The sequence below is a fragment of the Anguilla rostrata genome, chromosome 12 (assembly GCF_018555375.3).
Source record: "Anguilla rostrata isolate EN2019 chromosome 12, ASM1855537v3, whole genome shotgun sequence".
Classification (NCBI taxonomy): Eukaryota; Metazoa; Chordata; class Actinopteri; order Anguilliformes; family Anguillidae; genus Anguilla; species Anguilla rostrata.
This window is the reverse complement of record NC_057944.1, coordinates 2,541,356-2,553,629: the sequence shown is the minus strand read 5'-3', so window position 1 is coordinate 2,553,629 and position 12,274 is coordinate 2,541,356. Positions and strand designations below refer to the sequence as shown.

The 12,274-nt window shown below is 50.5% G+C and overlaps 1 protein-coding gene across 1 annotated transcript in view; it reads right to left on the bottom strand.

Annotated features, from left to right (window-relative positions):
• The window catches only part of LOC135235784 (spectrin beta chain, non-erythrocytic 4-like), a 98,520-nt gene that overhangs the window by 1,515 nt on the left and 84,731 nt on the right, over positions 1-12,274 (bottom strand). Inside the window, exons 25-32 of the mRNA XM_064301627.1 lie at positions 12,052-12,256; positions 10,418-10,663; positions 9,281-9,415; positions 8,343-8,587; positions 4,111-4,249; positions 3,799-3,883; positions 3,281-3,477; positions 1,385-2,388 (exon numbers count right to left, since the gene is read on the bottom strand). Of these exons, the coding sequence (XP_064157697.1) occupies positions 1,385-2,388; positions 3,281-3,477; positions 3,799-3,883; positions 4,111-4,249; positions 8,343-8,587; positions 9,281-9,415; positions 10,418-10,663; positions 12,052-12,256 (2,256 nt within the window). The remainder of the gene's footprint in view (positions 1-1,384; positions 2,389-3,280; positions 3,478-3,798; positions 3,884-4,110; positions 4,250-8,342; positions 8,588-9,280; positions 9,416-10,417; positions 10,664-12,051; positions 12,257-12,274) is intronic.

The window sequence follows — 12,274 nt, the reverse complement described above, 5'->3', positions numbered from 1 at the left end:
GTGGAGGTCCACAATGTATTTCTTTGAGGTCTTGGCTGAGTTACTTGGATTTCCCCGTGGTATCAAGGGAAAAAAGGCAGTGGCTCTAAAGGCAGGCCTTTAAATACAGCCACAGGTGCCAATCAACTTCCAATTAACTCCTAATTATGACAATTGGCCAATCGGAAGCTTCTAAAAAGGCCTTACATCAATTTCTGGAATCCTCCAGACTGTTTAAAGAGACAATCAACTTGCGAGTTGGGAATCTTTCCCTCTTGAAAGCTTTGATGCGCATCTCAATAAATGGTCGACGATATGATACAGGAAAGACACTTACAAACACACACTTGCAACGATTCAATCCAATTCAGTACTGATTCAATATGATTTCATTCAGCTCTGATTCAGTTCAATTTAACGCCAATTTTGTTCAGTTCAGATGCAATACAATTCAGTTCTATATGTTCAATGTAACACACGGTGCCAACGCTGACAGCAGAAATTCTGTTAATCTTCAAATTAAATCACTGCTAAAAGACATTTCAGAAGGCAAAGTTCTATCCATCTACCTATCTATCTATCTATCTATCTATCATGAGGCATGGTGTGCTCTTATTGCCCCTGTGGTGTGATGGGAGGCATGGTGTACTCTTATTGCCCCTGTAGTGTGATGGAAGCGGAGGCATGGTGTGCTCTTATTGCCCCTGTGGTGTGCTGGGAGGCATGGTGTGCTCTTATTGCCCCTGTAGTGTGATGGGGGCCATGGTGTGCTCTTATTGCCCCTGTGGAGTGATGGGGGCCATGGTGTGCTCTTATTGCCCCTGTAGTGTGATGGGGGCCATGGTGTGCTCTTATTGCCCCTGTAGTGTGATGGGGGCCATGGTGTGCTCTTATTGCCCCGGTGGTGTGCTGGGAGGCATGGTGTGCTCTTATTGCCCCTGTGGTGTGATGGGAGGCATGGTGTGCTCTTATTGCCCCTGTAGTGTGATGGGAGGCATGGAGTGCTCTTATTGCCCCTGTGTGTGTGGGGGCATGGTGTGCTCTTATTGCCCCTGTGGTGTGCTGGGAGGCATGGTGTGCTCTTATTGCCCCTGTGGTGTGATGGGAGGCATGGTGTGCTCTTATTGCCCCTGTAGTGTGATGGGAGGCATGGTGTGCTCTTATTGCCCCTGTGGTGTGCTGGGAGCCATGGTGTGCTCTTATTGCCCCTGTGGTGTGATAGGAGGCATGGTGTGCTCTTATTGCCCCTGTAGTGTGATGGGGGCCATGGTGTGCTCTTATTGCCCCTGTAGTGTGCTGGGAGGCATGGTGTGCTGTTATTGCCCCTGTAGTGTGATGGGAGCGGAGGCATGGTGTGCTCTTATTGCCCCTGTAGTATGATGGGAGCCGGGCCACGCCCACTCACCCGCCGCCGGACCGCTTGTCGGACTGCTCCCGGGCGGTCTCCTGCTCGCTGGACTCCTGCCGGTCCAGCCGGTGGCGCTCTCTCCGCCGGCTCTCGAGGGCGGGGCCCTCCTGCTCGCTGGAGGTCTGGCGCTCCAGCCGCCGCTCGCGCCGCTCCCGCCACACCTCCTGCGGCAGCTCGTCCCGCCGGGCCTGGATCTCCAGCTCGCTGGACGCGTCCCGCTCCAGCCGCCGGTAGTGGTCCATCTGCGGGTCCGAGCGGCTCCCGCGCGGGTCCGAGCGGCTGCCCCGGCGGCCCTGCGGCGGCTCGCCGTTCAGCAGATCCCGGTCCCTGGTCACCACCTCGGCTACCACCACCGCCGGCGGGGCCACCACCTCCCTCTCCCTCTCCCTCTCCCTCCCTCTGTCTCTCTCTCCCTCCCTCTCCCTCCCTCTGTCTCTCTCTCCCTCCCTCTCCCTCTCCCTCCCTCTGTCCCTCTCTCTGTCTCTGTCCCGCTCCCTCTCCATCTCCAGCAGGGGGCGCACCGCCTCGTGGATGTGGTCAATCTTGGGCTGCAGGCGTTCAGGCTTCAGGTCCTGTCTCACGTAGGCCACCTTCGCCTCCAAAGCTGTCACGCCGCTCCCCACCACGGCCCCCACTGTGGCCCCCACCCCGCTCTCGACCGCGGCCCCCATCCCGCTCCTGACCGCGGCCCCCACCCCGCTTCCGACCATGGCCCCCACCCCGGCCCCGCCCGCTCGCGCCTCCAGGCCGCGGTAGCTGGAGCCGTTCATGACGGGCGTGTAGTTGGCGACCATGGAGCCCAGCCTCCTGGACACGGACGATGAGGGCGGCTCCAGGAGGTGCTTCTCCATAGCGGGCTCGGGCTGCTCGTAGATGGTCTGCCGCAGCAGGGAGGAGGCGGTGCTCCGGGCGGGGGACGTCTCCTGAGGGTCCAAAAACACCTTCCGCCCCAACAGCGGCGTCGGAGGGAGCTTGCTCTGCTCGGCCTTCAACTTCTCCACCTGACCCGACAAGCCGACAAGAACGCATCAGATCCCAGCCAAATACAGGATGTACACATGAATATAGCTTCTATATGTAACTAAAACAGATTCTATATGTACCTAAATACAGCTTCTATATGTACCTACTACAGCTTCTATATGTACCTACTACAGCTTCTATATGTACCAAATACAGCTTCTATATGTACCTAATACAGCTTCTATATGTACCTAAATACAGCTTCTATATGTACCTAAATACAGCTTCTGTGTATACCTAATGCAGCTTCTATATATAGCTAATACAGCATCTATATGGACCTAATACAGCTTCTACATGTACCTAAATACAGCTTCTAAATGTACCTAAATACAGCTTCTATATGTACCTAAATAAATCTTCTATATGTACCTAAATACAGCTTCTATATGTACCTAATACAGCTTCTATATGTACCTAAATACAGCTTCTATATGTACCTAAATACAGCTTCTATTGTACCAAATAACTTCTATATGTACCTAATGCAGCTTCTATATATAGCTAATACAGCATCTATATGGACCTAATACAGCTTCTACATGTACCTAAATACAGCTTCTAAATGTACCTAAATACAGCTTCTATATGTACCTAAAAACAGCTTCTATATGTACCTAATACAGCTTCTATATGTACCTAATACAGTTTCTATATGTACCTAATACAGCATCTATATGGACCTAATACAGCTTCTACATGTACCTAAATACATCTTCTATATGTACTTAAATACAGATTCTATATGTACCAAATTAAATCTTCTATATGTACCAAATGCAGCTTCCATATGTACCTAAATACAGCTTCTATATGTACAAAATTAAATCTTCTATATGTACCAAATTAAAGGGGAGGGGAGGGACGTACACTAGTGAGCCGGCGCAGGGAGCTGAAGCGCTCCTCCCACGTGGCGGCGGCCTTGCGGAAGGCCTCGTGCCGGCGGATCAGCTGCTCCACCTCGTCCACGCTGGCGCCCAGCTCTTTGCTGCTGATGAGTGGCTCCTGGGCCGTGAGCCAGGCCTCCGCCACCACAGCCTCCTGGGCAAACTGGTGCACCTCCAGCACTGCAGGGGGCGACAGAGCGCACCTCCAACTCAAACACCTCGGCTCGCCTGGGCGCAATAATCAGCATTACTCCTGAACTTTGAGCCAATTCAATTTAAAGGGGTCGTTTCAAAATTGAAGTTTGATTTAGCCAAGAGGAGTCCAACTCAAATTAGTTTCTGGAAACGAATGTGACTAAATGTCCCTTTACCTAATTATACAAAACTGCAGCAGTTCCCCAGCCAATGTTTAGCCATGCAAAAAAAAGAAAAAAAAAAGAGCCTGTACCATTTACGGAGTTGTATGGACAGCCCTAGACATGCAGTAGGACGTGTACTCACTGTGCTGTAGCTCCTCCCAGTGCCGGTCCCATTTCTGGGTAAGCTCCTTCTGCTTGGCTATGACCCTGTCCAGCTTGTCTTTTATCTGCACAAGACAAAGACCCTTTAGAGCAGTGAGAAAGACAAGATGCACAAAACATGCTACGCCACCTGAAATGGTCGAAACACACAGCGAAACAGAGAGATCCAGTTAAATTCCCCTCGTCGGTTTGGATCACTGAAAAGCGCTGCAGACGAGGGGGGGATGCCCAAAGCAGGGTCTCCCTGGAAACCCCGGGGGGTGCGGGGGTGCGGGGGTGCGGGGGCGCTCACCTCCTCGGCCGCGGGGTTGCGGGCGGCCAGCAGGGTCTTGCCCAGCTCCACACACTGGAACAGGCTGCGGCTGCGCGCCTCGATCTCGCTCTTCAGGCTCTGGTGGTAGTTCATCAGCACCTCCACGGAGGACACGTCTCTGAAGGGCCGGGGAGAGAGTGGGGGGTCAGCGCACGGCGCGGGGGGGGAGACGGGGGGGCAGGACGAGAGCGCCCCCCAGAGGGGTTCCTCAGAGGACACGCCCACCACTTTTACGTTTTTTTATGGCCATTTATCCAAACCTTACAAAGAAGAAGGTGTGAGACGTTGAGACTGAATGCACAATCAGGACTAAGTTTTACCGCTATTACATCATGGGTCATCCATCCAACTATCCATTATCTAACGGTCAGGCTCGCTGGAGCCTATCCCAGCATGCACATTCTCTGGACAGGTTTCCAATCCATCACAGGATGCACACACCAATCGCTGCATACCTAGGGACAATTTGGACTCCCCATTTAGCCTGACGTGAGTGTCTTAGGACTGTGGGAGGACACCCACATGGACACGGGGAGAACATGCAAACTCCTTAGAAAGGCCCCAATATTGACAGTGCTACCTACTACACCACTGTGCCACCAACATGGGGGGAATGTTGAGACAGAATGACCACCTAGAAAATGTATTTTGCAAAAAGACACACGATTCAAAACTGTGGAAACTACAGAACTTTGTTAATGTTAATGTTTTGCCCTTATTTATTGACTGCTACATCCTATAAAACCTGCACATCAGTTTCAGAAAAAGAAACAGAGTGGTGACAATGTACTGGCTATGCTAGCAGGACTGTTAAAGAGTGGGAGTAAGAACAGTATGAGCAGCTAATGCAGCAGCTGTACTGTTAAAGAGTGGGAGTAAGAACAGTATGAGCAGCTAATGCAGCAGCTGTACTGTTAAAGAGTGGGAGTAAGGGCAGTATGAGCAGCTGTGCTGTTAAAGAGTGGGAGTAAGAACAGTATGAGCAGCTAATGCAGCAGCTGTACTGTTAAAGAGTGGGAGTAAGGGCAGTATGAGCAGCTGTGCTGTTAAAGAGTGGGAGTAAGGACAGTATGAGCAGCTGTACTGTTAAAGAGTGGGAGTAAGGACAGTATGAGCAGCTAATGCAGCAGCTGTGCTGTTAAAGAGTGGGAGTAAGGACAGTATGAGCAGCTAATGCAGCAGCTGTGCTGTTAAAGAGTGGGAGTAAGAACAGTATGAGCAGCTGTGCTGTTAAAGAGTGGGAGTAAGGACAGTATGAGCAGCTGTGCTGTTAAAGAGTGGGAGTAAGGACAGTATGAGCAGCTGTGCTGTTAAAGAGTGGGAGTAAGGACAGTATGAGCAGCTAATGCAGCAGCTGTGCTGTTAAAGAGTGGGAGTAAGGACAGTATGAGCAGCTGTGCTGTTAAAGAGTGGGAGTAAGGACAGTATGAGCAGCTGTGCTGTTAAAGAGTGGGAGTAAGGGCAGTATGAGACGTAAGCGAGCTGTGCTGTTAAAGAGTGGGAGTAAGGACAGTATGAGCAGCTGCTGTTAAAGAGTGGGAGCTAGACAGTATGAGCAGCTGTGCTGTTAAAGAGTGGGAGTAAGACAGTATGAGCAGCTAATGCAGCAGCTGTGCTGTTAAAGAGTGGGAGTAAGGACAGTATGAGCAGCTAATGCAGCAGCTGTGCTGTTAAAGAGTGGGAGTAAGACAGTATGAGCAGCTAATGCAGCAGCTGTGCTGTTAAAGAGTGGGAGTAAGGACAGTATGAGCAGCTTATGCAGCAGCTGTGCTGTTAAAGAGTGGGAGTAAGGACAGTATGAGCAGCTGTACTGTTAAAGAGTGGGAGTAAGGACAGTATGAGCAGCTGTACTGTTAAAGAGTGGGAGTAAGGACAGTATGAGCAGCTGTACTGTTAAAGAGTGGGAGTAAGGACAGTATGAGCAGCTGTGCTGTTAAAGAGTGGGAGTAAGGACAGTATGAAGCAGCCTGTACTGTTAAAGAGTGGGAGTAAGGACAGTATGAGCAAGCAGCAGCGTGCTGTTAAAGAGTGGGAGTAAGGACAGTATGAGCAGCTGTACTGTTAAAGAGTGGGAGTAAGGACAGTATGAGCAGCTGTGCTGTTAAAGAGTGGGAGTAAGGGCAGTATGAGCAGCTGTGCTGTTAAAGAGTGGGAGTAAGGACAGTATGAGCAGCTGTGCTGTTAAAGAGTGGGAGTAAGGACAGTATGAGCAGCTAATGCAGCAGCTGTGCTGTTAAAGAGTGGGAGTAAGGACAGTATGAGCAGCTGTGCTGTTAAAGAGTGGGAGTAAGGACAGTATGAGCAGCTGTGCTGTTAAAGAGTGGGAGTAAGGACAGTATGAGCAGCTGTGCTGTTAAAGAGTGGGAGTAAGGACAGTATGAGCAGCTGTGGAGTAAGAGATGTGGGAGTAAGGACAGTATGAGCAGCTGTGCTGTTAAAGAGTGGGAGTAAGGACAGTATGAGCAGCTAATGCAGCAGCTGTGCTGTTAAAGAGTGGGAGTAAGGACAGTATGAGCAGCTAATGCAGCAGCTGTGCTGTTAAAGAGTGGGAGTAAGGACAGTATGAGCAGCTAATGCAGCAGCTGTGCTGTTAAAGAGTGGGAGTAAGGACAGTATGAGCAGCTGTGCTGTTAAAGAGTGGGAGTAAGGGCAGTATGAGCAGCTGTGCTGTTAAAGAGTGGGAGTAAGGACAGTATGAGCAGCTAATGCAGCAGCTGTGCTGTTAAAGAGTGGGAGTAAGGACAGTATGAGCAGCTGTGCTGTTAAAGAGTGGGAGTAAGGACAGTATGAGCAGCTAATGCAGCAGCTGTGCTGTTAAAGAGTGGGAGTAAGGACAGTATGAGCAGCTAATGCAGCAGCTGTACTGTTAAAGAGTGGGAGTAAGGACAGTATGAGCAGCTAATGCAGCAGCTGTACTGTTAGAGGGGGAGTAAGGACAGTATGAGCAGCTAATGCAGCAGCTGTACTGTTAAAGAGTGGGAGTAAGGACAGTATGAGCAGCTAATGCAGCAGCTGTACTGTTAGAGGGGGAGTAAGGACAGTATGAGCAGCTGTGCTGTTAAAGAGTGGGAGTAAGAGCAGTACGAGCAGCTAATGCAGCAGCTGTGCTGTTAAAGAGTGGGAGTAAGGACAGTATGAGCAGCTAATGCAGCAGCTGTGCTGTTAAAGAGTGGGAGTAAGGACAGTATGAGCAGCTAATGCAGCAGCTGTGCTGTTAAAGAGTGGGAGTAAGGACAGTATGAGCAGCTAATGCAGCAGCTGTACTGTTAGAGGGGGAGTAAGGACAGTATGAGCAGCTGTGCTGTTAAAGAGTGGGAGTAAGGACAGTATGAGCAGCTAATGCAGCAGCCGTGCTGTTAAAGAGTGGGAGTAAGGACAGTATGAGCAGCTGTGCTGTTAAAGAGTGGGAGTAAGGACAGTATGAGCAGCTGTGCTGTTAGAGTGGGAGTAAGGACAGTATGAGCAGCTGTGCTGTTAGAGTGGGAGTAAGAGCAGTACGAGCAGCTAATGCAGCAGCTGTACTGTTAAAGAGTGGGAGTAAGAACAGTATGAGCAGCTAATGCAGCAGCTGTGCTGTTAAAGAGTGGGAGTAAGGACAGTATGAGCAGCTGTGCTGTTAAAGAGTGGGAGTAAGGACAGTATGAGCAGCTGTGCTGTTAAAGAGTGGGAGTAAGAACAGTATGAGCAGCTGTGCTGTTAAAGAGTGGGAGTAAGGACAGTATGAGCAGCTGTGCTGTTAGAGTGGGAGTAAGGGCAGTATGATCAGCTGTACTGTTAAAGGGTGGGAGTAAGGACAGTATGAGCAGCTGTGCTGTTAAAGAGTGGGAGTAAGGACAGTATGAGCAGCTGTGCTGTTAGAGTGGGAGTAAGGACAGTATGAGCAGCTGTACTGTTAAAGAGTGGGAGTAAGAACAGTATGAGCAGCTGTGCTGTTAAAGAGTGGGAGTAAGGACAGTATGAGCAGCTGTGCTGTTAGAGTGGGAGTAAGGACAGTATGAGCAGCAGCTGTGCTGTTAAAGAGTGGGAGTAAGGACAGTATGAGCAGCTAATGCAGCAGCTGTGCTGTTAAAGAGTGGGAGTAAGGACAGTATGAGCAGCTAATGCAGCAGCTGTGCTGTTAAAGAGTCGGAGTAAGGACAGTATGAGCAGCTAATGCAGCAGCTGTGCTGTTAAAGAGTGGGAGTAAGAGCAGTACGAGCAGCGAAACGCACCTGGGCTTCTCCCCGGTCCCGATCTGGCAGATGATGCTCTCCATCCACATGATCAGGTCGCGCACGATGCCAAAGAAGCGCAGCTTGTCTGTTACCGTGGTGATCTGCACCCGGCACTCCTCGCAGGAACTCAGCAGGTCCTTCCAGTTATGCATCACTTCCTGCTCCTTGGTGGCGATGGCCTCGGCCTTCTCGCCGGCGTAGACCGTCCGCAGCTGGGCGGCGCTCTCCTGCAGCTGCCTCACCTGCGCAACGGGAGAGTGAGCGCCCCGCTCCGTCCCAAACAGCCCCCCGTCTAAATCTCAGCATTTCAGCGGGGCTCACCGGCCCTGTGTGGGGCAACTGGCAGACACGGATTTATTTGATTTCGGTTACAGAAACTGAGAGTGTAGTTCCAAGCCCAAAGCAGTATAATGTCGGGCTGATATCTGATAGAGGTTGGATGGTGATAAGCCCCACCCACCTGTGAGAGGGCTCATATCCAACAGAGATTTGATGGTGATAAGCCCCGCCCACCTGTGTGACGGCTCATATGTGACAGAGATTGGATGGGAATAAGCCCCGCCCACCTGTGTGACGGCTCATATGTGACAGAGATTGGATGGGAATAAGCCCCGCCCACCTGTGTGACGGCTCATATCTGACAGAGATTGGATGGGACTAGGCCCCGCCCACCTGTGTGACGGCTCGTATCTGACAGAGATTGGATGGGAATAAGCCCCGCCCACCTGTGTGACGGCTCATATCTGACAGAGATTGGATGGGAATAAGCCCCGCCCACCTGCAAGACAACTCACATCTGACAGAGATTGGATGGGAATAAGCCCCGCCCACGTGTGAGGGCTCATGTCTGACAGAGATTGGATGGGAATAAGCCCCGCCCACCTGTGTGATGGCTCATATCTGACAGAGATTGGATGGCTATAAGCCCCGCCCACCTGTGTGACCAGCAGCTGGATGTCCTGCTCGAAGGTGTGCATGAGCCTGTGCAGGGTGCTGGTGTTGGCCATGCTCCCCTGGCGTGCCTGCACCTCCGGCAGCCTCCGCTGCTTGTCGTCAATCTGCGCCAGGACCTGCAACACAGAGCGACCGCCGCAGGCGGGCACCCACCGCACGGGCCGTCACTTTCCTCTTCATCCTCACTGCCCCTCATCATCCTCACCACGGTACAGCACCAGCCTTTAGATGGGCTGCGTTTTAACTGAACATCCAGACGCATTTTAATTGGTCAGAGCTGACGTTACACTTTCACATTCAGAAAAGATACATTTCCAACCCACCGAATTAAATCCACTGGATTTACAGTACATCTTATTACTGAGGTTAAAGGCTAATTATGTTCAAGAAAATGAAAAGGAATCCATCGACTTGATAAACTGTCTCTTCTAATAATGAATCAAAAACTTTTTTCAAGCAAAATCCGGAAATTGTCTTTATTTGGACAAAAGCTCTTGACTAGTCAAGGGTTTAATTAGTGAACAAGCCTCAATGGAAATTAATGAAGACTTCTAAGAACTTTCTGAAAAGAAAATATTTTCTGCAAAATAATTCATCTTAATTGTCCCAAATGGTCTTGCCTAAGAACATATGTAACTTATGTAACTCCAACTAGTAAATCTTATGTGTGAAAATCTTAATCTTAACTATGTAAATCTTAAACCATGAAAAGCCCTTCGTTTCTTAGGGATGAGTCATTAAAGACAGTTTCTTTCTTTCTTGAATGAACGAATCATCTGTCACAGAAACAGTAATTTGCCCTAATACAGTCAATGCGCAGGGTAAGCTGTGAGCTCACTGCAACCCATTCTTCATGCATATAGACCAGCTATTTTTACACTTCAAAAACCTGTCAACTTGAGAAAATAAAAGCCTAAAAATGTCTAGGCTCTTCATAAACTTATTTTCCATTGGACAAGTCACACAAAATTATGAGCTGCCTGGCGCCAACATTCTAGTCACATAAATCCACACTAATGTAATAACTGTTGGGCTAGGTGGTTTAAGCAGTTACGACATCTTGCCACTAGGGGTGCCAGAGGGCAGAAGGCCTATTTTCCAGTGCAGGCCTACAATACCTCCCGGCAGTCGGAGAAGAACTTGTGGAGCTGGTGCGAAGCGGCCAGCATCTGCGCCCGCGTCTCCATGAGCTCCATCAGGTCCGCCCAGGCCTCGTTCACCCCGTCCTTCCACTCGGCGATGGTGGCCGCGTCCGCGTGCCCGTAGTCGATGAGCTCGTCCACCATCTGGTTAACCGCCGTCACCCGCTCCTGGCCCACGGACCCCGTGTCCGAGGCGAACTCCGTGAACTTCTCCTGCAAAATCTGACGAAGACGAAACAAACCGCAAGACTGCGAGAGTCAACAGACTTCATGGGTGTCCAGACCACTAAAAGACCTTGAGTGAGTCCTGAGTGGGGCCCTGGGGCCCTGTGGATGCCTTACAGCCTGCTCCTGTGTGAACCCCCACCTGCAACTAGCCCCCCCACGCTCCCTAACCTCCTGATTAGCTCGCCCAGGACCCCTTCCCAATCTCTCCTATTTTACTCCCTCAAAATCCTGGGCAGCGCCCGTGCGCCAGCGCTTCAAAGGCCATGACATCTTCTGGGCTGAGCCGGACCGGACCAGGCCGGACCAGATCTAACCAGGCCGAATCAGGAGACCATATCTTCACTATAGCAGGCAGGTCAACCTGCTTATTCACCAGCCCAGAGGTCAATGCAATCCCAATGCACAGGATATTTGGAAAGTGACAGGGGTAAAACAGACACTGAATCTTGTCTGATTTTTAAGGTCTACAAAAGGCCGCAGTTTAGAATTTTAGTTTTTACATAAAGAGAAAGAGAGCAGTTGCATAATACAATAAGATATCAGTTTTGATGAAATCATTACTTATATAATGCGGTGCATTACTTAACATAACTTTTATCAGAAGTTACAGAATGCCTTTCTAGGATAAGGAGTTGGAGAATGATGTAGAGTTGCAGGGCTGTGATTGGGATTCACTGTGTGTGCAAGTTGTTGTGGATGGGGATGATATGCAGTTCAGAAAAACGTCTTTATTTTTAACTTCATGAAACATTGATCACATTGTACTGCACTGTTTACAGTGCATAGTTGTACTGATGTTAATTGAGCATTTTAAATAAAAATAAATTTAGCTTAATTTCACCAAGGGACTCAGAAAACCTGGGAATGTATGCGTGTTCATTTAGACTAGGGATGCTGATCTAGCATTGTGGCTCCCAGCCAGCCATCCATTATCTACACCCGCTTTATCCTGGTCAGGGTCGCGGGGGTGCTGGAGCCTATCCCAGTGTGCATTGGACGAGCGGGAATACACCCTGGACAGTTTGCCAATCCACCACAGGGCACACACATTCAGTAACACACATACACCTAGGAGCAATTTAGAGTCTCCAACTAACCTAACCTGCTCTGTCTTTGGACTGTGGGAGAAAACCCACTTGGACACGAGGACAACATACAAACTCCGCACAGAAAGGCCCCGGCCGGATTCAAACCCAGGACCTTCTCGCTGTGAGGCGACAGTGCTACCCACTGCCCCACCGTGCTGCTCACCTCGTGGATCATGGCATAATGGCATAATGGATACAGTTCAGACATGACCAGGAGAAGCCTGGTCCTAGATCAGCACTCCTACTCTGAAGCACTGGCCCTGGCCAGGAGGACGTGGGGCCCGGCAGACTGACCGTGACGTGCTCGTAGTCCTGCCCCAGCTCGGGGGAGCTGGCCACCACCTCGCGCTCGGCAATCCACTGCTCCAGCTCGTCCACCTCCCGGTTGAGCTGGTAGAGCCAGTACTGCTGCTCCAGCCTGGACTTGCACTCCTCCACCAGGTCCTTCAGCGACACGTAGAGCCGGTCGATCTGCGACTGCCTCTTACTGATCTGCTCGCTGCAGGGGTCAGGGGTC